The sequence below is a fragment of the Bemisia tabaci genome, chromosome 4 (genome assembly GCF_918797505.1).
Source record: "Bemisia tabaci chromosome 4, PGI_BMITA_v3".
In the NCBI taxonomy this organism is placed as follows: Eukaryota; Metazoa; Arthropoda; class Insecta; order Hemiptera; family Aleyrodidae; genus Bemisia; species Bemisia tabaci.
In genome coordinates, this window is record NC_092796.1 from 17998591 (window position 1) to 18025960 (window position 27370).

The 27370-nt window shown below is 41.2% G+C and overlaps 1 protein-coding gene across 1 annotated transcript in view; it reads right to left on the minus strand.

Annotated features, from left to right (window-relative positions):
* Positions 1–27370, minus strand: part of LOC109034336 (uncharacterized) — a 282573-nt gene that overhangs the window by 28936 nt on the left and 226267 nt on the right. Inside the window, 1 exon segment of the mRNA XM_019047419.2 lies at positions 21174–21296. Within this exon segment, the coding sequence (XP_018902964.2) occupies positions 21174–21296 (123 nt within the window).

A 27370-nucleotide genomic window follows, 5' to 3' on the forward strand; every position in this document is an offset into this window, starting at 1 on the left:
AAGAAGTATTTTTTGTTCTCCAAAGTCCTATGCCGGGCGCGGGATGCCGATTTACCCAGGTCCTAGGTGCACGCCAGTACAAGTGCAATTTCATCGCCAGTCACCAAGTAGCAGTCAACGGCTCCACAGCTGCAAGTTCCGCCCGGCATTTCAGAGCTCACAAGGTAAGGTTTCCCCGGTACGCCCGGTGTCACAGGTAAAATCCCCGGTACGCCCGGTGTATTAGTTCATAAGCCCCGGTTAGCCCGGAGAAGTTTAGATAGGGACCCCGGTTCGCCCGGAGAGTAGTTTAGGGACCCCGGCTAGCCCGGTGAACTGCAGAGTAGGGACCCCGGCTCGAGCCCGGTGTTAGTTAGGAACCCCAGCTCAAGGGAGCTGAAGCCAGGCCCGCGCGCTCTTGGTAGCTTTTCTCATATTTAAATTAAATTAGGGATTAAGGCCCCGACATGAGGTTTTGGGCTCACATTACGAGTGCATTCTTCCGCGAAACAAACGCACCTATGAATAAATTAAAATATTGAAGAATGAAGTTTCTTTTCCCAAATTTTATCGCGGATGTGCATAAAACAAGACCCCCTTCAAATTACATCGCCGCATTTGACGAGGGAAGAGTTTTTGGGATCAATAAATGGACGTCACCAAGCAGAACGGATATTTGTTCATATCTACAAAGAGAATATGGGAAAACGACGTGAGGCCCGTTACAAAGCTAATGATACATCCGAGTTTTTACAAAGCTAACTTTGCAGACAGTCCCCAATTAAGACTAACTACAGCTTCAGTTTAGCAGAATAAATTAGAAACTTGCCGGGGGTAACTCCTCATTAATAGAGCTTTTTGCAAAAAGGCAGGTGCTTGGAGAAAACCACCACACCACAGGAATGATTTAGAAAAAACCCAATAAACCATCAGTACCCTGTTCTCTACCTCTTGAGTTCTTTACTTTACTTTTTAAATGGACTCTGTTAACAGAGAGTAGTTTTTCGTCCATCTATATCAGATTACTCGTGGTGAGAGGGGAAAAAAAGAAAGAGCAAATAGAAAAAATTGGTTCGCAACTTGTCAGAGTTTTTACTTCAACTCTCTGAGTTTTGCTGTGGGAGAGGGAGTGGAATTCGGAGAACATTAGCGCGTAAAAACATTAACACATACTATTTCGCTCCATTGCTAGGTCCAATTCTCAAACTCTCTATCTCTCTCTTTCTGTCTGTGTTTCACAACTCTCTATCTCAGTCTTCGAAAATTGCGAGCCATTATTGCTACATTTATCTGAAAACGAACATTTCCTCTAAAATTTAATGTAAAATGTGCGCATTTCATCACACAATTTGGGGATCTTCTTGCGCGAAAGACAGAGTTTCTTATTGGCACGCAGAGTCTTTCCCACGAAAGTGGAATCATTAACACGAAAAGGGAATTAGCTATGTGCGGTAAACGGCCGTAGCAATTTTATTTGCTACGTTAAATTCAGTATTATAGCAACAATTTTAAACGGTAGGCGATAGCTGCGATTTTTCATTCGGCTTAATTCATTTCGTAAGAAAATTACAAGCATTAAAGTTGGCTAAATTGTTCCCAGTGAAGAGATAAAATAAGGTAGGAGATTTTAAACACAGAAATTGAAACGAGTGTTTTACGTGTTCATTGATATTTAATCTCTTTTGAACCAAATATATTTGAGAAAACACCGAAAAATAAGGGGAAATGAGGTTTCAGACGTCGCTAAATTTCCTGTAACAGATTACGAATTTTCGGAAATATTTGTACATATTTTGGTGCTAGGTCATTTTTCCTAAATTTTTTTTTCCTACATCAGGTTTTCCTAATACTTTTTTCCTACTCGTTTTTTGTCCCATTACAGTAAGTCATACGAGTGAGATGTCCCACTGGCTTTTTTCCTAAGGGTGTTTGTCCTAATAATCCAATAATAATTGAAACGTACACATGAGTAGAGTAAAGGGAAATTTTTCAGAACGAGTAAAGTTTTCTCAGCGAGCCGAATAAGCGCGTGAACAGGATACATCACAAGCTGAGCCTTCTATAACTATGAGGAGGAGGATGAAGCTCCACTACTTACGGGCATGCGGCCACAACTTTAACTTGTGAGGTACCTATGCTGTTTTTTTTTTTACTTGCTCGATCCCCTAGTTTTAAAATTGAATTTAGGACAAATGCCCCTAGGAAAAAAGCCAGAAGGAAATCTCACTCGTAGGACTAACTGTGATGGGACAAAAAACGAGTAGGAAAAAAGTATTAGGAAAAATTGCAGTAGGAAAAAATGTTTTAGGAAAAATGACTTGCCACCCATATTTTTCTTCCGATTTTTCAGAGAATGTTTTTCATAATTTAATTTAACGTGTCTGAAAATTGCAGGGGTAAATATTTCCAACTTTCTTTAAAAATCAGTATTTTTACGCAAGAAATATGGCAACATTATTGTTAGAGGCTTTTCGATGCACTGGCGTTTTTCCTTAGTACAGCAAACTTTAAAAGCTTCCGAGCTACAAGAAGCGGCTGGTTGAAGGCGCAGAGTAGATAACTATTTTAACTCTCCGATTGTGCGTGAAGTATCATTCCTAAGTGAAGGCGTTTCATGAGTCCTAGCGTTTACCGCACCGGCACCTATAAATATTGACTCACTGAGTAACACCACTTGCGAAAAACTCAAGGATTAGGATAAAATTACTCGATACGCCGCGTTAGAAGGAGGGCAACTAAGATTAGCGTTCTAATTTCAACAGATTAGAGGATTAAAGCTGTCAGACGCACGCATGTTGGTGCGTTCGGCGACGGTGGAGAAAATTACGGCGGATTATTCAACCAGATTGAAGTCAATTATGTTGTTAGCTTTAGATGGGTAATTGCAGGAGCGTAACCGATGTAAAACTCGAGAATGATTATTTTCTGTGCTTGAATAATGTCTGACCGGTTACATAGAGACCATTAATAAGATTCGAGAAAAATCGGAGAAAATTGAGAAACCCCGCTTTTATAATAATGCTGCATCGTGCTTTCATATTGAGTTTACAAACTTAGGCATGCTTTGAGACACGCTCTTTTATAAGAAAAACTAATAATAATAATATCGCATTGAATATTACAATCCTATCCCTATCACAAGTTGCTCAGCCTCTTGTATTTTCACGAATACCAAAACCCAGTGTTGAAGCAACGTTTGGCTGGTAAAAAATTCGGGGTTTTTCGTCATCCAAAGCATTTTTTTGACGATTTAGATTGTGAAAACCTGTCAATTTTGCAATTTGTGCTAAATTCAACGCTTTTTGTTATAGGTCATAATGACAAATCCTACCCAAAATGGTAACCGTATAACTTTTTTTATCTAGTTGATTCTGCGATTAAAATATATTAATTTGTTCTCTCAAAAGTAAGTTGCTTTCAAAGATGTCTCCGAGGCTGGCATAGCATTACTCAAATTATTGAGTTCCTAAACTCTGGCTTCAGTACACGTGCGATTTCAGTGCGACTGAATAGTTCTTAAGGTTTCGCTTGAGAAACTGTCCTTGAAAAACGATACCAGATGCAGCCTGCTTTTCTTGCCTCGTGCTTTGCAATAGGAGTTGTCTATTTCCTGGTGATAAACCGCACGGCAAGGGAAACCTCTGCAAGTGACACATCGATTCTCAGAAAGCAAGTGCAAACAAAACTGCGTTACAAAGGGTAGGAGGACTAAAAAAGGTAAAAAATTGATTCAAACAGCCTCATACGCCTCACTTTTTGGAATGTAACAGTTAGCGGCATTGGGAACCTGTGTGAACTAAATCAAATCATTAACTCTAATTTTCCTATTTACATAGCAGCACCTACCTACATAAATAAAATTCTTTCGCGGACCGTGCGAATAAGATTTCCTTCGATCAGATTAATCAGAATATGAATAGGTATACAATATTTGCATTAAAATATCACTTCACTTGATGGCCGTCAACATTAAAGAATGTGCATGTGCATGTGAAGTGCATGTTTGAATTCGGAGATTATTCAATCTCCGAATTCAAACATGCAATTGGTTCATTGGAACAATTCAGACAAGTCCTCAAATAAGATCCGTAAGATTCGTGAAATTAAATAAAAGCTTCATAACAATATCAATACTTTTAACATTTCTGATACGATCTTAAGATGGAATGAAAATCTAACTCAAACATTTACTTATCTCACTCTAAAATAGAAAATCATAAGAGTTACACAAACGCATACGTCTGAGGCGCGAAGCGCCTTCAGGGGTTAGACTGCGAAGCAATCAGGAGGCGTAGCTCCCTGCCGTGTGGTTGGAAAAATTTGGAAAATCCTCTTCTACCTTCGTTGAATAATAATGCGGGGCTTGGATATTCGGGTATAATATGGTTTTTTCACCACTCTATTTCTACGCTGTTGAAAGATACTATTCGGAAATAGTTTTCCTGAGAAAATGAATGAATTATTGAACCATAAAAAGAATTCAAACATTTTTCGAAAAAAAAAGGAGGTAAAAGTCGTATGATTTTAATTTAATGATAGAGCATTACTCTCTGGCGCCGACCCTTTCATTCATTTCGGCCTTTTAATTTTTACCATGTCTGCTGGGTCTTTCGGCAACAGAGCGCCGGTGCCGCCCACAAGCCCACCTCCCATGTCCACTCCGACAAGCACCCTTCAAGCTCGTTCAGCTTTCATCATTGATTCTTCATTAAATTAGACGATATATTCGCCGGTCATAAACCCCTTTAAAGCTCTTTTTGATGAGCCCACCTCCCGTGTTGCCAGATAGTATGTGGCATCGTTCGTGGCGGTCGGAAGGGTACCTACGCCCCGAACTTTGGGGTGGGGGTGGGGAGGGGGGGTTGCCATCGACCCTTTCGCATCTCACCTGCGGGCAGTGAACGATACTCATCGCATGTTTACTGTGCGAGCAAATGATAGCCCAGACAATCGACATTACACTCCCATTTCACCGTGCGCTAGGGAAGAATTCAGAATGTATATCCGTGGATTGCCAAATTTACCCTGATAAAAAATGTATTTTTGAGATAAAGTTACGAGTGATTTTTCTTCAAATCTGCAGCGTCAAATGAAATTTTCTTTAAAAAAAACTTGAAAAAAAACATTTACGAGCTTCCAAAAAAATTCTGAAGCCAACGGATGACTTCGGATTATTCGGATGAGAAAAAAATGTCTATTTGTCTCTTATTTTCACGTATTGTTTTTTTTTTTTTTCACTGCGGTGTGTTTAATCTCTTAGATTCTGTTGAAAAAAAATAAAAATTAGAACAAAAAACAAACAGATTTAAAAAAAAATTAAAGGACGAAAGCTTTTCAAAACTTTGATAAACGGTCGTATGAAAACTCTAGGGAGAAAAAAGACCTCACTGACACGGTTTCTACAAGTCAGTAAGCGTGTGATTCCAAACTTAGGTTATTACGCATGTTATAAGAGGAAGTTTCCTCCGCTATCGAGCAAGATTTTTATTCCGGGAACCATCGTTGGGAAGAGAAAAGTAATATCGTCGCTTTGCTGACGTAAGGGCGTACCTCTATTTCCACATGACCCCCGGAAAGCATGGCATTACGTGGACAAAAGGGTCCACGTAGAAATCGAGATACGCTTTTACGTCGAAGGAGCGACGATATATGCCACGTCCCTCGTCTGCTTCCGAGCACAAAATCGGCCAACGAAATGAAAAAAAGTTTCTTATAGCACCCACGCTCAGTCATTCTAATTCTAATGATCGTCAAAACCGGGAGGCAATCGTTTGCAAAAATAAGACCATTACACATGCCGAAGTTTCGTCCGTCCCACTTCTTCTCCGAGGATTGCGGAGTGAAATGTTAACCATTAAAGTTACACCCTCAACTCCACATTTTTGATGGCCTGGGCAAAAAAAAAGGGTACGCGAGAATTTGCATGAAACCGAGGACTATCTGCTAGTCTCGGTATAATGCGCCAGTGATTCGAAATAAGCACGTCATGAAATCCACCTATGAGAGATGAAATGGCCTTGAAGAAAATTACGTAGGGATATAACTGCCGTGCTACAGAAAAATTTCGTATAAAAATTCAAGAGTTGCCAAATCTCTTCCGATAAAATATTTATTTTTGAGGATAGTGATGAATATTTTTTCTACGTTCGATCCAATGGAGTGAGATTCTCTGAAGAATTTGAGGAAAACTATTCATTATTTTAGTCTTAGAAACTTCGTATTTCATCGGAGGACATTGGACGACAATCGAATCTTCTAAAACGAGTATGCGAGGGGAGCATGCAGGTCAGCAAACCGAGCGTTTGGTTGCACAAGTCAAGTGCGGTTCTATTGATTTGGAACACCGAAAGTTCCGCTAATTAGATCTAACGTTTTTTCTAACGTTTTTAACAGAAGTACCTTATTGATTCGTCTAGGGACTGCCGTTTCGATATTCCCGAAATCCCGAAATAGTCCTCCTGATATAGTTAAAAGTTCAAATTTATCGATTGTACCCAGGATACACGGCGCCAAAACTGAGGACCCTGATGCACAGACGTCAAAAATGATGCAAAATTGGACCGCGTTTAGCAGAAAGGAACTAAGTCACAGTGGCTAATGCCAAAATTTAACCGAGCAATGTGATTCTTTACAAGAGAACGTTTGTGCAGATCTTTTTGAAAATTTTAAGGAATTTGCATCGTACAATGTAGAAAATTCACTAAAGTCCGCAAAAAAATCCGCATAACCGTTTTCATGTAAAAAAATAAATTGCTCGATTGATAGCGGATGTGCTGGCTTGGTTGCTTTCTCCTTAACGTGGTCCAATTGAGGTCCGTGGCCACGCAATCTCAAATTCGAGGGAATTCTGCACAGTTCCTGTCTGATGCGTTAATATATAACAAGTGCACTGAAATAAAATTACGGGCTATATAGACACACTGTCAATTCTAGGCTCAGAGGCCGGAAGTTCCGGGTGCTGGAGCTACAGCTTCGATCGCTCCGAGTGCTACGCCCAGAACTTTCGGCCTCTCAGCCCGGAATGCGGACGGTATTTCTATATAGCCCGTAATTACGGCTTCCACGGCCGGAGTTTTTTCTTTATTTTTTTTTTTTTTCAATATAATCCCAGAATAAAGACGAGCACTTAAGCTCTTTGTTCCTGAAAAAGCCGTTTCCCGGAAACGGCTCCCCCGAACGAACCGGCAACGAATTCAGGGCCACTCGTCCCGGGGACGAAAACAATAATATGGTACAGTAAACAGCTTCTCGAGACCGGGGCCGGGGGAAGCGCAAAGAAAATATGAAAAAAGCAATAAGCATCGGGAAAAACTGTCGTGTGCGCATTAGTGCTCCCGGATTCCCGAACTTCGGAATGAGGAGGGAAAAACGGCGGCGGAGGGAAAGGGCAGGAGATAAAAGTGATAAAGCGGAAGAGGGACTCGCGTGTGCGCGCACGCGGGGTTGTCGGACGTGAAAAGTGTTGATAAGAAAGCTCTTGAAACAACATAACCCCCGTGGAAACACGTTTAGGGGTACGCGTTTTTTCGCTCAACGCGGAGGAGAGCTTTCGCCCACGTCTCGCTCCTCATCTCCGTGCGAGTATTCAGATGCGGGGTTGATGGGAGATAGCTTTCTTTTGAATTTTGGGAGAAGAAATTCTGAGTCCCTGAATCTTTTCCTTTCGCCCCCGTCTGGAGACCCACGTCACGCGCGTGTAGCGGGAAAGAAGAGATTAAAGTGATAGATCAGAGATTTATTGACTAGTCGGTTTGAAGATGATTCACGGGTATATTTTACTTCACCAGTGAGATATACCTGATATTTATGGTGGTTTATGACTTCTAAAATTGAGCATAAAAAAGTCATCTACTGCTGTTCAGAATGATACATAGCGAGTAGAACACGGTTTGTTTTCTACGAGTATTTTTTTAAAAAAAAATCGTTCTGTGTTTGCCATAAGGAGGGGTAGGATATTAGGTCAACTAAAGGTTTTGAGTGCCTGAAAAACATTAATGTAATGCCCGTTACAGATAATTTTGCCCTTTTCACTGTATGTATAGAATACGGAGTTCCCTATCCATGCGCATACAGCAAGAGGCAACATTATCTGAAACGGGCTCTACAAAAATACATTTTATCATTTACAGTACGATTCAACCCACCATAAATTTGATTTTTATCCAATCGAAAATTTGTGAACCGACTGATTTTGATGTTAAGTAAACAAGCTGATGGGTCAGTTGCACTGGGAACAGAATCGTGTTTTGATGCTTGATTCTTGTAGATAGCTAAAAATAAAAAGATCTGTCTAAACAGCAACTTTCTACGTCCAATATTAGTAAATATATCACCCTTTGCGGTAATGACACCCTTGGTTTCTTCCACCTTGCTTTCATCCAATTTTCACGTTGAACAACCGATGCAAATGTGCGTCAAACGACTGATGAAAGCAACATGGAAGAAACCAAGGGTGTCACTACCGCGTTGGATGACGTCAAAAACCCGACTTTTCAAACGGCGATATCTCGGCTCACATTGGACGTAGAAAGTTGCTGTTTGGACGGATCTTATTATTTTTAGCTAATCTACAAGAATCAAGCATCAAAACACAATTATCTGTGACCAGCGCAACTGACTCATTTTGCCCTATATCATCTGAGTTGAAATTGGACCGAGTTTAACAGAAAGGAACCAAGCCACATAGGGATCAAACCGAGAAAAAGAGGCTTAAAGTTTTGCTCCTGCATCAGACTCAACGTAAAAGACGAACTTCAAGTTCAATTTTTGCAAAATTTGCCAAAACAAAAACTTTAAATTTTGGTGATAGATGGTAGAGAAGTGGCTGAGTTCAAAACCACTCATAACCCTATTTTTTCCAAAATGTGGGTTGGTTCCTTTCTGCTTAACTCAGTCCCATTGTCGATTTTTAAAGTGTTCCGCGAAACTTAGGGAGGGAAATTGATGAGGCAACGTGCCTTGTAGTGCTTTGATTCTTATCCCGCCTAATGGTCCATTTTGACCGGGAGGAAAGTTGGCAAAAACGGAAAGGGAGTGAGAGTTAGAGCGGAAGATGGGCGAAGTGGCGGCATGAGTTCGGCACACGGGGAAGACGCGAACGAGGCAGTAAAATAATTCGTTGGCGAAGGGCAAACGGATGAGAGACGATTGCCAGCCACGATAAAAAGCTTCTGAACAAGTGCAATAACCCCTCCCATCCCTTGTAAGGGCCCGGGTTCAGGGTTTAAATTCGCCTTACACCTAATTCTACAGTCGCGATTGTCACTGAAAACAGTTTCAGGGACGATGTCAAATTTTAATCCGTCGCCGCGCGGCGTCGAGTCTGCCGGGGCCCGACTGAAATTACTTTTCGATGGAGAAACTAGAACAACCTCATCTCAGATTGCGACGGAGCAAAGTTCCTGTCATATCGTTATTTTCCACGGGAAAATATTCAGGATATTTGAATATCTTCCACATTTCCTGCTCCGCGCGAAGGATACTTCGCGAAACTTTCAAGCGATGATGTTATGTTCGTTTTCAAAAAAAAATAAAAAGCTACCGTAACACGAAAGAACAACACAACCGATCGATCAGCCATCATCGCATTTCAGAGGTAGTTCAACGTTGCTCATAAGGCTTCATTATCCATCCAGGAGGCCGAGGAATGCTCAAGCAATAGTTTTCATTGGAGAACCCTCGTAAAAATTGGCGATAGGAACTGCGTTTCAAAATACCATAGGAGTTCTTATAGCCCACTAAAGAAGGCTATTGAAAATCATAAAGCTGGCTGTAGAAAGCGGAGCAAATCATATAGCCGGGCTATACGAAGCTATAAAAAAGTATACAGTTGGGATATAGTTCCTATCGCCTGGCTTTACACTTTATCGCCATTGGCTATAAAAGGCTATAAGAAATTGTGTAGAAATTCGTGTGCTTTGGAAATCATTAAGTTTGATACGGAACTACCTTAATATTTACAAAACACATATTATATTCTCCTTTAAAACATTTTTTTTTTTTCATAAATTAAAATGAGAATAGTCCATACAGAGTGTGCAAACATTTCAAAATCATGAGTTGAAAAACGCTGAATCCGCGAGATTAAATATTAGAGCCCAACACAAAGCGGAGCGGCGACGCACTGGCGCCTACAAACCTAACAGGGATACTTAACGCATTGCGCAATGATTGAAGTATCCCCTTAGGTTTGTAGGCGCCAATGCGCGTTTCGCACTCTCTGCCCGCTCGCCGCGCCGCAGCGTGCCACGGCGTCTGAAGCAACTATTTCACACCAGAGGGATTGCATAGTAGCATAAGAAATTGAAGGCGCTCCAACATATTAAGAATGACAGGCATCCTTCAAAAGTACGGAGCTTTCCTCGCAAAATAAATCAAGATACTACGGCAAAAAAAGAGAGCGGTAGTCCAAAAACTAACTAAGTCCTGGTATCCGTATTTAGTACGTTTAGTATAAACTTCATCGTCTGGCTGTTGCTTAATTGCCATCGGCTGTAAAGGCTATAAGAAATTGTACAGCCGACTACGGAAGCTATTGGAAATCTTACAGCCGGCTTTAGGTCTATGGTATTTTGGAACACAGATTTTACTGCCAATTTTTACCAGGGAATGCGATTGTCACTGTGGCCAACAAAAACTTTGATCAGCCGAACAAAAATCAAGCTCCTATGCGTAAAAAAAAAAAAAAAATGTTAGGAGTCGCTCTCTAAAATTGTGGCATTACCCCAATTTGTTCGATGATATGGACATTTCCAATTAATTTTGGTAGTACCATAACATTTGGGTTAGTAACCTAATTTTTTGCGGTACAACCATAATTAATTGGGATACTACCACAATCAACTGGAAGCGCCACGTTGGGACCTAACCCGTACCTCTTTTTTCCGTTTCCTTCAACAGAAAATCTTGTGTTTCATACGAACCGAAGGTTTTGCCTTCGTGTGAATTTTGGATGAGATGGTGCTACTGCGGGCTAACTGTTGGAATCTATAGACAAAGAGGACATAATGAGTGTGGAGCGATTTTATTGGTTAATTTGGGTGGTTCTTATAGACTAGGGGAGAAAATGATGGACTAACTAAAGGGTCTCTCGTGAGTTGCCGTTAATTAGACTATTACCTACCTCCTTTGTTCATTGCAACTACGCGCTTCAACCAATAGGAACCCTCCATATCCTCTTTGTCTGCTTTGTCTATAGCTTTGTCAATCTATTTCAACAATCAGCCGACTAGACCTGTGAAACTACCGAGATAAACGTCACCTGAGTAAGTCGCGAGCGAAGATGGCGTTCGGAAGCCCTGCCGGCTCTGAAAGGGAGCCGAAAAGGAGGAGCAAGTTAGGAGGAGCCCGAGGGTGCGAAAACACGTTCGCGGCGCAATTTCGGAGCATCCGCGGAGGAAGCGAACACGAGCTCCAGTGGCGTGGCGTGCATTACGATCTATCGATTGTTACGCCATTTAAACCTACGATAAAGAATCGATTATTAAGGTGTTCGCTGCGAACACCCTATTTATCGATTCTTTTCCATAGGTTTAAATGGCAGATCATTCGATACATCGCAAAGCACGCCACGCCACTGACGAGCTCCATGCACTCGTCCCGGCCCCGAAACTGATCATTAGAGCGCCAGCGCCCTCAAAGGACTCCGCCGGGCCGGAGGGCAGCCGCCACTCGAGTGGCGGGACAATTTATGAAATCTGGACACAAAGGCGTAACGCCGTCAAAATTGCGGTAGGGAATGGACGGGGGAGGGGGACGGAAATCCAGGGGGGGGGTGATGTCAACGAGGGTGTCGGGAAATACGGTGCTTGACTGAGACGAGGCGCGACGGCTGAGGAGCATAATAATTCATCGGGCACCCCCCCCCCCCCCCCCCCACCCCTCGGACGCCTTCGGGGAACTCGAGATGACCCATTTTATTCATCTCATATTTTATCGCACCCCTCCTCCCACGATCAATACTCTGTTTACTCGCGGCATAATTTGATCGCCCGTAAACCCCGCCGCCGCACGGTGGCCGAGTCGATCGGAGAGGTCGGACATGAAATTATCGACTAAAACTGCAAATTTTGATGTTGAATTCCTTACATTTGGACCGCGTTAAGCAGAAAGGAAGGAAGTCCGGGCTCAAAAATATAAATGATCAGTTTTCGATACGAAACACTTGCTAATGACCGTAAAAAAAAAAAAAAAAAAAAAAAAAAAAAAAAAAAAAAAAAAAAAAAAAAAAAAAAAAAAAAAAAAAAAAATTGAGTTGAAGTGCCAAGTCATAAAGGGACCGCGTACAGCAGAAATGAACTAACCACATCAGCTATTGCCAAATTTAACCGTGAAATTAAATTTTTTGCGAGAAAACGTTTGTGCAGATTCCTTTGAAATGTTTGAGGAATTTGCTTCGTACTTTGCAGAAAATACACTGAAATTTGCAGAGAAATCCGAACAACCGTTTTCATGTAAAAAATTAAATTGCGCCCATTTAATTTTGGCAATAGCAGATGTAGCTTACTTCCTTTCTGCTTAACGCGGGCCATTTTATATTTTAAGAGGAGCTTTTAAATGAAAATTTCTCGAGGAAACCAATGATGAGACCTTCCCAGCTTCCGAAGGATCTCTACCATGACAGATTCCTGTGGCGGCTAGGCGTCGTAGAGCGCCCTAGCGCGCCGTAAAAGCGACTCACACATACACATACCAATGAGACCGCTTTTAAAATTTCGAAGTGTTATATGAATGGAGTCATAAGCGTTTAAAGTTTCTAATATAAGCCAAAAAAAGCGAGCCCTACTGGCAAGCTTAAAAAAAAACTCTGCTAAACTCGGTTCAAATGGACTACTATTGGAGAACAATGGATCGCATCAATCAGAGAGGCCAGGCATGAAATTTTTGATTCAATTACAAATTTTGATGTTTATTTCGTCACATTTTAAACTTTAAGGGGTTCTTCAAGAAGAAAATTTCACGAGAGAACCAATGGAACTACTTTTTTTTTTTTTTTTTTTTTTTTTTTTATATTATTATTTTTGGAATTCTGAAAATGTATTAGAAAAAATGAACAAAGATTCACAAAACTAATAAAGAAAAAAAAGGGCTGAAAGAATAACAAAAGGTCTGATGGAAATTAAAAGGACAGGTTAGGGGGAGCTTGCCGGAATCTTATCGAGAGATATAGAATCGGCCGGTTTAAGGGGGGAGGGGGAAAAAGATCTGATGAACAATGAAGGGCAGAATTTAAGTAATTAACATATAAAAGGGGCTGAAAGATAATTAAGATCTGAAAATTTAAAATCGAACAAACTGAAATGAGATACAAAAAGGGACAGATAACAAAAGGGCTGAAGAAACACCTCCCCCAAAGTGAAAGGTCAGAGATTAAAAGGGGGGAATGGAACTACTTTTAGGACCTCAGAGTTTTGTATAAACGGAGTTATACGCGTTTAAAGTTTCCAAATTTGTCCGAGCTCTCGGATCAACTCGATCCACTGTGCGGCGCGGCGCCACCACCGCCACTCGCGAGGAGGATTCTTCTTCTTATCGCGCGGATCTCGGACGCCGCCGATCGGTTTTATTCCCCGATGCCCGCTCTCGTTTTCCTTTGATGACCCTCCTGGCAGTGACCTAATTTTTCGAGTAATTATTGATTCGCCCGCCACCGCCGCCGACGTCGATGAGCGTCTTCATTGTCTCTCGCCCCGATGGGGAACGTGTCTCCCGAGCGGCTCCGAGCCGGGTCAACAATGGACTCGTTAATTTAGCGTGACGTCACGCCGCGACGCGCCAAAGCTCAACGACTGGTCAACAAAGTCGAGCGCTCCGAGTCGCTGATTGGACGCGGCGGGCTTACCCGATTGGAAAAATTACCTTGACACCGTCTCGTATTTTCATTAGTTTTAAGATCTTATTAATGATGCTAAGTTTATAGTGCCTTCATACCCAGAGCAACGACAATAAGAATCCATTTCTGATTGGTTCCCGTTGTTTAGGCCTCCATAATGTCACAAACGAGAATAAAGATTAAATTTTCACCAATTGCAGCGCTGTGTAGCGCTGTACGCTACAGCGCTGTCCAAATGTAGCGCTAATTGTCACACACGCAACGCGGCCCGCCTGAACATCTTATAACTCGTAACACACCCGTAACGCAGGCTCAAACCTCATCTCCCTAATTTGGGCTACATTTTGCAACAATTACTGGCTCATCGGTAAAAACACATACGTTCATAGAAAAACTAATATTACATTCGTTGTTTCTTAGCTGAAATTGTAGTTCCTAATTGCAAGATGACGTCCATTTTATGAGCTGTCACTCAATGATCCTGACGGGAAAAGTTTTAGTATTCTCCAGTTGGCAGCAACGGATGGAGTCGGGACTAACACCTCGTTACAGGAGATTAGGAGCACAGTAAGGAACAAACGGAATGAGAGGGGAAAGGAGACAGGAATTCGGGAATGAGTTAATCGAAGATTACGAAAAACGTTCAATTTGTGTAATCTTCATTACCGTTTGTGACATCCATGAGCCGCACTGTCTCAACTCTCAGTATAAAGGGTCTCTAGCTACGTTCGACAAACAGGGTTGGTCCAGTGACATCTGTCCGAATGTATTCCTTAGATATGTCTATCATGTTGCAAATTTCCTTTTGTTAAAAAAAAAAAATAAGATTCGTCTTTTGTAAAGTATTGTGTTCGATTAAAAACCGAGGTGTGATTAGTGGTACAGTGTAATTTCAGCGGTCTTCGTGATATTCCGCCGTCAAGTCAAAGCGACACTATGGCAGGCGCTCTGAGCAACTATTCCACCACAGGTGTATTGCACAGTATCAGACGAAAATGAAGGCGCTCTAACTGAACGCACTAAATCGCTTACCACCGTGTCAAGTCTCACTAACCTTACGATATTTGTGACGCTTGGCGCCGGAGGTTATTCATTGACGAGAAACTTGAATTTCAACTCAAATTTTCAAAATTAAAAAATCCAAGATGGCGGAAGAGGCCAACTATACCCGCTCACGAATCTTTTAATTTCTTAGCGAGGACTACTTCGGTTTCTGTGAACACCAAAATTTTAAGTTTAGATGCTAAAAGAATTCGGTCACCTCATCTGGAAAAAAGTTTTGTCACAGCTTTTACTGATAGGACGTTGCTGCGTTGGTGACTGCAATTGAAGCAAGTAATGGAATTTTCGTTCGGTAACTAAACACAAATTAGCTGAAAAACTACAATCCACTTTATTCGTTAAATTTTCCGGGGGGAGGGACTTTTAAAGACTTTTTACGTTAAATTAAACGAAAACATTGTTACGCATCGGTTAGATCTACTCCGCATAACTTTTTAATCAATAACTTTCAGAAAAAGAGGAAAAGTTGGAAAGTTGAAGAATGTTCGGAAGTTTTTTTTCTCTTCACAAGGAAAGTCCTGTCGACACCTCTTTTCAGCATCCAGTAATTAAAAAATTTAAGGTTGGCTCGTCGCAGAGCAGGGTGAAGTTTAAAAAATTCAAATCGTTTAGTCAAGTTGTTGTTGCTTTTGTTCTTTTTTCCATTTTTATTACTCTCGCCTTTGAACCACCGCCGGATGCAGCCACCAAGAGAGAAGCACACTTCCGGAAATGAAAGGCATTCAATTGTGTTCAATTCTGCGTTGGCTGTATAATGACAAAATTCCTACGGTCTTTGGGACATTGATTTTCTTCCTTTTTGTATTTACGAGAGTCAATTTTACTTATAAAACAACCGATCATAAGAAAAAGAATGGAAGAGTTCTCCTTCCTTGGCTGCGATTTTTTCTCCAGAAATCATGCGAATACACTTGTTGTTAAGTGATTCAAAATTAGATCGCCACAAATCTTGTGATAAACCAGCTCTTAGCATGTAAACAGTCCCCAGACGATTTGCCTCGTTAAACTTCTACGTGTATGTACAGAATTAAATAACACTGTGGATATAATTGAAAGGTGGAAAACCCGTAACTTCCGTTTTGGTGACGATAAGGATGGGGTCCTTTGATGAGAGCGAAACCATAATAATTTGTCTAAAATAGCAACTGTACTAAATTCAAAATTAAATTTGATAAGCTTCTAGTTAACTTCTGCTGACCAATTTTTCTATGCTTTAAAGCTCTTTGGCTATGGTGTCATTGGCTGTTTAATTTGCACCTTCAAAGATAAGGGAGAGAGAAAAGGAGAGATAAAGAGGGAAAGAGAGAGAAAAAACAGCTCGTGGGGATCACTTACCTACGTATCAGTATGAGCTGCGTTTACTATCGTGCTGAGCAAGAACGGCTTATGAGCCTCCGGCCGTTGCCATTATTTTTGTTTTTTTTGGTATAGCAAGAACTTTACGGAAAACTTATTAATGTTTTTCTACGATTGCATTTCAGGGAATTTTATTCGCAAGTTACTCTACATGATCGATAAATTCGGACGAAACATGGTGAAAAACTTTTCTCAAAAATTAATATTTTTTCGGGGAAAATTTGACAACGTCCAAAAATTCAAACGGCGCACAGTGGATCGAGTCAATGAAAGAGGTTGGACATAAAATTTTTTAATAAAGCAGCAAATATTGATTTTTATACCGTCACATTTTAAATTTCAAAGGGTACCTCCGAAAGAAAATTTTACGCGGAAACCAATGGAACCACTTTTAGAACCTCAAAGTTCTCTACGAACGGAGTTATTAGCTCTTAAAGTTTCCAAATAGACGTATTTCTGCCAAACGGAACTATGTGCATTATGTAGTGAGCCCTATTATGCATATATTCTTATGGGTCTTAAGGCTCATGCCTTAATGCACATAGTTCCGTTTGGCAGGAATACTTTTAAATGTTGTCCGACCTTTCACATTGACTCGATCCACTGTGCGGCTATATCGCATATTGCAGCAATATTTCGTATCGTCTCGTATGAAAGAAATGCAAAAAAATCACAAGGAGCAAACGGCAACACCGTCCAAAAGGTCGGGCGCGGGGGTGGCGCAACCGGTAACGCGCGGCAAAAGTCAGCGAGGCGAGGGCAAAAGAAAAGGCAGCGCAGAAACAAAAGAAAAGTTGAAAGAAAAATAAATTAGAGCGAGAGAGAGGGAGCCGCAACGACCTGGAAGGGGGTAATGACGTTGTAAAATTTGCATGCGCTCAACTTTCGAGCTTCGAATAATGAATTAGCACGAATTAGCGGACCGAAAGTGGGGAAAAAGAGGTGTACCGGGCTGAAAACGCCGCGGAATGCCAAGATGTAGTGCGAGACGACCACAAAATGGACCGAGTGCAGCGGAAATGAACCCAGTGCAGGTTTGGAAAGGCACCTATTGGTGCAGGGAAATCAATGTAGGAGATGTGTCTCTAATAAAAGCCAACAAATTCTCTGTTGAACTCGGTCCAAATGGACTACTATTGGCGCACAGTGGGTCGGGTCAATCGGAGAGGTGGGACATACAATTTTTGACTAAAATTACAAATTTTGACGTTCATTTCGTCACATTTTAAACTTTAAGGGGCGATTCCAGAAGGAAAGTTCACGAGAAAACCAATGGAACTACTTTTAGGACCTCAGAGTTTTGTAAAAACGGAGTTATGAGCGTTTAAAGTTTTCGAATTCTGTCCGACCTCTCCTATTGACTCGATCCACTGTGTGGCGAGAGGAATCACGAGCAAGGGCAGGGTTGTTTGTAAAATCACCTAATCATGTCGGGAACTCAATGAGAGATAAGTTGTTTCTGAAATGAGGAAGAAACGTTGGTTCCTCTCTGCGCATTTCGGTCCAAACGGGATACGATAAGCGAAAAATAAAATAGGTACATGGATAAGTTTGTAAAACGCAATGATTCATGTTCGGAACTGAATGGAAGGTACGTCGTTTCTGAAATTAGCCAAAAATATTGTTGTTTCCTTTCCGTTTACTTCGGTCTAAACGGGATACGATTAAAGAAAAGAAACCATGGGCATAGACACGCTTGTAAAAGCACCTATTTGTGTAGGGAAATCAGGAAGAGATACGTCGCAGGTCGTCTTAGGAGCTATGTAAAAAAGTTGGTTTATTTTCGCTTAACTCGGTCGAAATGGGCTGACTTACAAAATATTCACCAAAATTACTTCCTCAACTTGCATCACGCTCGGTTTGGCGTCAATGAGGCCTGCAGCGAGAGGGCGACGGGTCCCAAAGGGCTCTGCGAGGGACTCTTTTACATAGACGGCGAGCTCAAGTTACTTGCGAACTTTCATGATTTACTTCTTATTAAATCCGTGATTAGTTAAGCACTGTCGTAAGCACTCGCCGTTTTATCACGTCGTTAAAGTGTTTAATGACGGATTTTCCAGGATAAATAGAAACATCCATGCCTCCAATTTTCCTTTTAGAAATTTACTTTTTCATTTTTTTACTGATCTATTTTTTTATTTATAGAAGCGATTAGCAGCTTTCGATCTAGAAGACTTTGGATTTCAGGATAGTAATAATTGGTAGTGGTAACGAGAAAGAAGAAAATAAGACTGGGAATGTTCGCAAACAGAGTATATTGCAAAACATAATGTAGATATTTTGGAAAATATTTATCTTTCATATGATACAAAATGTCGAAGGCTAGCAATTTTTCTTGACTTTCCTTAGTAGATATACTGTTGCTTATTATTAGATTTTCATGCATGCTAAAGACTCATTCCTGCTTTTTTACACCAACGATTTACAGCATTCGAATCAAAGAAACTGAAAATTGGGATGGCCACAATTTTGAAAATTTCGTCGGTAAGAGACGGGATTTCCGCAGGTACCCATTCTTGGCAACAGCCATCATTCTTGCCAGATTTTTTGTTCATCGGATAAAATTTCTGTCATTAGATAAGGGTGCAAAAGAACGAGTTCAGTTGAGAAAAGTTCAGTGCGTTGTTGGGCCAATAGTGGCAATGTGATCTGGTATCTTTGTACCCTGAACATGGCAGATCAGAATTTTCAGTAGTTTCTTCTAGAAGCTACGGTTTTAGAACTACTAATTTCCAACCGCCATCACTTCGGTTAGGTTTTGACTTTTTTGGCCCAAAATATTAGTAGGACATCTCTATGTCCTTGTATCATGAATAATGACAGGGTTGCCACAGAATTTAGAGGATAAAATTCCCTGAAATTTCCCTGATTTCTCTGAAACATTCCGGTGAAATTCCCTGACACTCATCGAAGATATGCCAGATGGTGGAAAAGACATAATTGGAAATAGTTTTCGCAGGCTTTGTTGTCCGAAACGTAAAACCCCTCCTAGAAAGCAAATAAAAGTGACAAAAGGATTTTTCCCTAACAATTTCAAATTTTCCCTGACTTTTAAAAATTTCCTGGCATTTCCCGGTTTTCCCTGTATACCCTGACTGTGACGAGCCTGTAATGAGTATCATTCGAGTAGAATTTTCAAGTAAATTTTGAGTTTTTACGGATTAAGGTCCCTTTTTACGGAAGGTAACAGATGATAAAATTAAAAATAGTCAATGCAGTTGCGAGGCAAAAGTGAGGCGGGATTTCAAGCCGAGAGCACTTAAAATTCCCTCCCCACCGAACCGAGCACTCGGAGAAAATCACTGACAAAAAGTTGCGTAGCAGCCCTATAGAGTTCACAAGTTCAACGTGCTCCATGCCGTAGTCGCTCAGGTGCTACGGTGAGTTCGTACCTGGCAACCTTTGAAATTAGCATTCGGAGTGGAAATTCGCGGAAAATAAGCAGGGAACGGGACGAGCTGGGGAGCGAGGGTTCCCCGAAACGGGGGACGGGGGGCATTATCTACCGTGCGTCGCGAGTCCATTCATTTCCTCATTCATCACCGGCGGAGAAAACTCGAGGAAGCCCGGTCCCGGTTTGGTGGCGACTTTTGCTTCGGGGACTCCTCGCGGATATTACGCGAGTTGCGAGCGGAAACGCTCGCTCGCGGATCTGACGGAAAGTTGCTGACTGATGTCGATTACGCCGTAGAATAATGGGCGACGTGTGCGATGAATTCGGGATGGAGGGACTTGGCAGGCCTTTGCAAGTGACGTACACAAACGGCCAGCGTTTAGCGAGAGGGACCCGATTTTTGGAGGAACGAAGGGTCTGTTCGTTGGACGTTGTTGCCAGAGTGGACCACGCGATTCCGCCGAATTTGCGACCCGCAATCAATATGTCTAAAGCCCAATTCGCACTATCGAACTTTTCATCCGACATGATGGAACGAATAGTTGGATGGAAAGTTGAACGCAAAAAAATGTGATTGAATTACTCTCCGTTCAACTTCGGCGCCACCAATTGGATGGGAAGTTTGACCAAAACCCCCAAACTTCGACCAAAAGTACCCTACAGAGACAACTTTTGGCAAAATTTTGGGGTCCCATTTGAACCGCGTTTATCAGGAAGGAACCAAGCCACATACGCTATATTGTCAAATTTAACTGGGCTATTTAATTTTTTACAAAGGAACGTTTGTGCGGATTCCATTGAAAATTTTAAAGAATTTGCTTCGTACTGTGCAGAAAATTCACTGAAATTTGAACACAAAGCCGCACAAGCGTTTTCATGTAAAAAATTTAAGTGCTCAATTAGATTTGGCAATAGCTTACGTGGATTGCTTCCTTTCTGCTTAGCGCGGTTCATTTAACAATAATTGTTATAAAATCTTGCAGATAGCCTCTAGAGGCATCTTTAGATCAACAGGAGCGAGCCTCAAGTTTCTTTTGAGTGGAGTCCGCCGAGAAATTACAGTGAAAAAAAAATATCGGTGTATTTACTAAGAAAAGGGTAAAATTACCAAGAATTCAGGGTTCTATTTGATCCCAGTTTTTTCTTGGTAAAATTACCATTTATAGAATTGGTAATTTTACCGAGAAATCTCGGTAAAATTATTGACTTTCTCGGTAATTTTACTGGACCCCGGTAAAAACGCCAATATTTTTTATCGACTGTGGTAGAATAACCGAGATAAAATGGCAAAGTTACCCAGAATTGATTACCAATAAAAGTGGTATTCTTACCTGAGAAAAGCAGTAAAAATACCGGTTTTTAGCTGAGCTTACCAGTCTGTCTTGGTAAAATTACCAATAATTGGTAAAAAAAAGTGAGATGGTAAAGGTACCAACGGACCTTGGTAAAAACGCCGAGAATTTTTTTTCAGTGTAGGAGCCAGATCGCCCCTGGTTTCAGGGCATCGGCCCGTCAAATTTATAAAATTGTACATCTATGAATGGAACTTACTTGATGTAGTAGGGCCTGCCATCGGCGTCTACGGCCTGCTCCCAGCCGTAAGGAAGGCCTCCGCTGATGTCACGAAGCCAAGCTTCTGCAGGCGGGACCCAGGAGGACGTCTGCGTTACATGGCTGCAACAAACAAACAATACGCCTGCATTAGCACCACACCTCACGTCCACCCTTTTTCTTAATCAACAATGCTAGTCCGGCTGGGTGCCATGCCGCCACGCTCCAGGCGTAGCGCCACGTGCCCCGACATGAATAACTAATGGCAACTTGAAAATACCCTGAAAAATCTAGTAGAAATGGCCGGTTGACTAATGCAGAAGCGCGGATGATATCAATTGATATTGGAAGGAATCGATAAATCTGAGTTCTCAGTGGACCACTAAATGGACGACATTTTGCTGTTAGGAACACTGGAAAAAAAAAAAAAAAAAAAAAAACACATTGGATCTGGAGTCCAGACTCTTAAAAACATCGACGAGAAAAAGTACTCTTGATTCAATCAGAATCTATCTTAAATCAAGAACCAAATCTCTTAATTTAAGCGGATTTCATTTTGATACAAGCAAAAATCTGATTGAATCAAGAGTATTTTTTCTCGTCAATGTTTTCAAAAGTCTGGACTCTACATCCAATGTGTTTTTTTTCCAGTGAACTACAATTTCTGGCTCATGCGTAAAATCACTTGTTTGCTAAGAAAAACTAATGGTACATACGTTGTTTCTAAACCGAGCCAGTTATTATACTTCCTAATTGCAAAATGTCGTCTAAACATTACAGCACATGTTATTACAGCAGGTTTCCACGGAAAGCGCATTGAGCTTATTGAAAATTTTAAAAGAAGGGGTGTTGATAGGAGTTAAGTCGGATCTATCGCAGAATCTACAGATTTTTCCATATTCTATAGTAGACGACGTAAATTTTTCAGAAATATTTGGATTCTTTTCTAAATACATATACATTTTTTGATCCTGGAAAAGAGGCTAAGACTTAGAGCTGAAGGCCAAATCGGCGTAATCTTGCGTGTTTTAATTTTTCCATGTCAGATTTCGTGAAGATGGTCGACTGTTACCGTTCGGTTTGGCATGAAATCTGACAAAAAAACCTAGGAAACGCGAAATTTTGCTGATTTTGGCCTCGGTATTTAGGTTTGGGCGGAGCTCGAGGTAAAAATATGTAATATTGCTAAAAAATATACGAACTGCAAAACGTTTTGGTTTTTATTTGTAGGCGGGCCGAAGTTGGAGATGATCAATTCCGATGGAAACTGATGAAGCCGATTGATCGAAATCAAAATAAAAATCGTATCGACTGTGCAAAACGTATCCTTATGGCGCGGGCTCTGGCATGCGAGCTGGCGAAATTACTATAACAGAGATAAAAAAGTTTTGGACAGGAATTCGTGAACAGGCGAATGGGTTGACGGGCTGTTTTGTCCCTTTAACAACAAAAGAACGTAGTTCTATTTTCTCAGCAGCCGTGAGAGGAATGCCATTACGTAGATGAAGACTTTTAAATCGAAGTGTAGTTAAGTTCTTTCACTAAAGAATGAAGGGTGCAGGGAATGCGGTGTGCACTCGTGCGCACGCATTTTAAATTCGGGGCACCAGAATCTTGGCTCATTCCACGTTTCTTTTCTCCTTTCCTATTGTTCTACTCAGCAGTTTACTTATTTTGTTCATTTATTTTGTTGTCGTTGTTGTTGGGATTCTTATCAGCTAACGCAACATGCATACCAATAGCTAGACTACAGCATATATTTCACTCCGACGGTTGCAACTTGTGAGTCGCTCTCAGATTCCTTCTGTTTTTAATAAATTCTTTCTAGTAACTATTTTGGAATAAATTGACGATTTTTTTCAAGTCTATAAGCAATCAACATTATTTCCTGGTAATTGCATACGATGTTTTTGTGATTGTTATTTCAATTAAAAAGACGAAAAACTAAATTTAAAAAAGTTGTGCTTTTGTCGGAAAATGCACTTTTTCGTCGTAATGAAGATGAATCACTGCGAACAGGAGAAAAGATAAAATAATGGAACATACATTAGGCCAATAATTAAAAGTGAGAGCATGATGCATGGCGTTGGTCCGAAAATTACTCGCGAAGAAAGCAACAGAGGTAACAGAATCCAACAGCCAATACGCATTTTTTTGAAAAAAAATTAGAGGTCATTCATGGCACCTTGCCAAAAGAAAACCTACGAGGTTATAAATTGTGAACTACCAACGAAAAAGAAGATCACCCTGCTGGTTACATTGTTATGCTAATTAATTGGACTGCATGAATGTTGCGAGAAGAAACTAGCATTGCAATATCGCTGAGATAGTGGCACTCCTCCCGTCTTGCAAAAAAAGGACAAAATTGTAATGGAAAAAAAAAAATCTCTACAATTCTTCAAAGATGTGATCCAATTTCAACTCCGAAGACGTGTGAAAAAACGCCTAAGTGTACAAGTTATACAAATTGCAATGATAGTGATTCCTTCTTCTGAGATGTGATCCTATTTCTATTCCGGACCGAAGACGTATGAAAAAACGCCTGGACACAAGTGATACAACTATTCTTGCTCCAAAGACGCATATGCTGCATATGCAAGAAATCGAAGGCGCTCTTCACAACATCGCATCGTCGGGACGCAGCCAAACTGTATCTCTCCTCCAAGCTTGCCGGGACTTCTTGATGGTAATGTTTTCAATCAAAACTGTCTTGATAATGAGTGCGTCCCCCGCATTGACAGATGAAATTAAAACAATTAAAGCTGAATAATGGTTGTTTAATCCGGTTCGAATTAATTAGCCCGCTCGGAGCGACTTAGGCGGAACGTGTTTTTCTGCGCTAATCTCACACTCGCGGATGGGACTTTATGAAGGGGCAATTAAAAGTTTCAGAGACTAAGACTTGAATGAGTCGCTCTTCTTTCGTTCATCCTGAGTATAGGCGGTGCCAGGAAAAGCGTCGTTGTCAAACGGGCTCAGGCGCACTTCCCATTCATGACAGCCTCGCACACATACAACAATCGTTCAGAAATTGAGCTTTTTCGCTGAAAATAAATGATGTGATTAAAATAAGAAATTTAAAAAATCAGTTCCTAAAAAGTGTACTATTTTTTATTTTTTGACTTAATGAGCAATCAACCGCTGAGTGATTGAATTTTTCCGATGATATCTAAAATGATTTCCTTTAACCTCTTGCGGGGATTGCACGAGGATTTTTCCGTACCTATGCGTTTTCTCACAACTATTAACGAAATTAAAAAAAATTACACTTGAAAGATAATATTCGAACGCAGAACACAAGTTTTTGGATTTTAAAATTCTTTGATTTATTCCTGACTTTTCCATGTTCTTTTGTGTCATGATTCCTCTTGAAATTTTTCCACGAAAAATTTTCAGCGCGAGGTCTCTTGAAATTTAAAAAAAAATTTAATACTTCGGCAGCAAATAATTTTAACGTCCACAGCAAAATTCCCTGATTTTTCAGGTTTGAGCAGAATTCTCAGACATTTCAGGTTTCCCCTGACTTTTAAACGACTCGCCACTCAGTTTAATAGACGGAAAGATTCGTATCCGTCACATTAGGTTTTCTTCCAAACCATATCCAAAAATATATATTTTCGTACAAGACTGCGCTTAGTAGCTTTGAGAATAGATCCTCACAAGCGGTTACAATAATTTCCCACCCAAAAACCAAAGAATCCTATAAACTTTTAAGCCCAACTCACACTATCAAACTTTTCATCCGACATAATTGAACGAAAAGTTGGACGGAAAAATGAACACAAAAAAATTTGATTCAATTCCTCTCCGTTCAACTTTCCATCCAATTGGCGCCAAAGTTGAACGGCAAGTTGAATGTAACGTCACATGAAAGTTTCCATTCAATTTTTCGTGAAATTGTCGTTTTTTCGCGACAGTATCACAATATCCAGGTTTTCATTACGAGAAGTTGCATTCAAGGGTTGAATAAAAAGTTTGATGGTGTGAATTGGGCTTAAGAATAAAGTTCATTGGAAAAAAAATTCGCTTGGATCTAGATAGAGTCTGGACTCTTCAAAACATCGACAAGAAAAAATACTCTTGATGCAATCGAACTTTTTGCTAAAACCAGAAGAAAATCCGCTTAAATCAAGAGGCTCGGCTCCTCGATTCAAGGGAAAATCGGATTGAATCAAGAGTATTTTTTCTTGTCACAATATTTTATTTCTTCAATATTATACACTGGGGAAAAAAACACATTAGATCTAGAGTCCAGACTCTTGAAAACATTGACAAGAAAAAATACTCTTGATTCAATCGGATTTTTGCTTGGATCAAAACGAAATCCGCTCAAATTAAAAGGCTTGGTTCTTGATTTAAGCTAGATTCTGATTGAATCAAGAGTGCTTTTTCTTGTCGATGTTTTTAAGAGTCTGGACTCTAGATCCAATGTGTGTTTTTTTTTTTTCCCCAGTGAATGTTATTAAGAGTCTGGACTATAGATCCAAGCGAATTTTTTCCCAGTGTTTCACTTGTGATGTTTTAATTCGTAGACTGTCCATCCAGCCGCCACTCATCGCAACGGCCGGAGGCACACGCAGCGGGGTCATCGGAACGACCGGGCGGTCGCGTCGATCGAGACCGATCAACGACACCATCGGAACCGATACCGATTCCGAGAGAAGTCTTTGAACTTCGACGTCCTCCAGCCATCCCCCTCCCGCGGGCAGGGGAGCAGCATCGCGAACGTGTATGATAGATAGGTTGACGATCCTCCCGCGGACCCCCCCCCACCCGGGGGGGGGGGGGGTCGCGGTCTCCTCGTCGCGGCGGAGTGTGACCGGTTAACTAATTAGCGGGACGGTCCGCGGTCGCGCGGGGAAAAAGGCGAGGGTCGCTCGGAAAAGGGCACGGAATCCGATCCGGTAGACGCGGAAGCCGAAAAGGCAGTCTGCGGAGTTCGGGGCGAGAACCGCGCAAGTGGCCGAGGGTAACCGTGTGAGGATGCGCGGTTTTGGAGGGTCGAGGCGGATGAATGACCTGGACGGCCGTAAAAAGGACGACCGTTTCCGAGACCGAGAGCCGAGCGGGCAGATGTCGGACGAGAGGCGAGGGGCTCGCTGCCGGAACTCCCGCTTCGTCGTGTCCGCGTCCGCGTCCGCGCCCTCGTGAAAACGCTTCCGCGTCTTTCCCGTCGCTGGGTTTTCGATTTGACCCACTCGACATTCCTACGTAAAACTGCGTGAAAATTTTACAAATCTGCGAGGTCGGTGGATAACTGTCTGTGTTGCCAAAAGATTCCCCCACACTGGAAAAAAAAACACATTTGATCTAGAGTCCAGACTCTTAAAAACATCGACAAGAAAAAGTACTCTTGATTCAATCAGAATCTAGCTTAAATCGAGAACCAAGCCTCTTAATTTAAGCGGATTTCGTTTTGATTCAAGCAAATATCCGATTGAATCAAGAGTATTTTTCCTTGTCAATGTTTTCAAGAGTCTGGACTCTAGATCCAATGTGTTTTTCTTTTCCCAGTGCGTGAACATTTTACAAATCTGCAAGGTCGGTGGATCACTGTCCGTGTTGCCAAAAGATCCCCCACGCTGGAAAAAAAACACATTTGATATAGAGTCCAGACTCTTAAAAACATCGACAAGAAAAAGTACTCTTGATTCAATCAGAATCTAGCTTAAATCAAGAACCAAGCGTCTTAATTTAAGCGGATTTCGTTTTGATTCGAGCAAAAATCCGATTGAATCAAGAGTATTTTTTCTTGTCTATGTTTTCAAGAGTCTGGACTCTGGATCCAATGTTTTTTTTTTTCCAGTGCGTGAAAATTCTACAAATCTGCAAGGTCGGTGGATCACTGTCCGTGTTGCCAAAAGATCCCCCACGCTGGAAAAAAAACACATTTGATATAGAGTCCAGACTCTTAAAAACATCGACAAGAAAAAGTACTCTTGATTCAATCAGAATCTAGCTTAAATCGAGAACCAAGCCTCTTAATTTAAGCGGATTTCGTTTTGATTCAAGCAAATATCCGATTGAATCAAGAGTATTTTTCCTTGTCAATGTTTTCAAGAGTCTGGACTCTAGATCCAATGTGTTTTTCTTTTCCCAGTGCGTGAACATTTTACAAATCTGCAAGGTCGGTGGATCACTGTCCGTGTTGCCAAAAGATCCCCCACGCTGGAAAAAAAACACATTTGATATAGAGT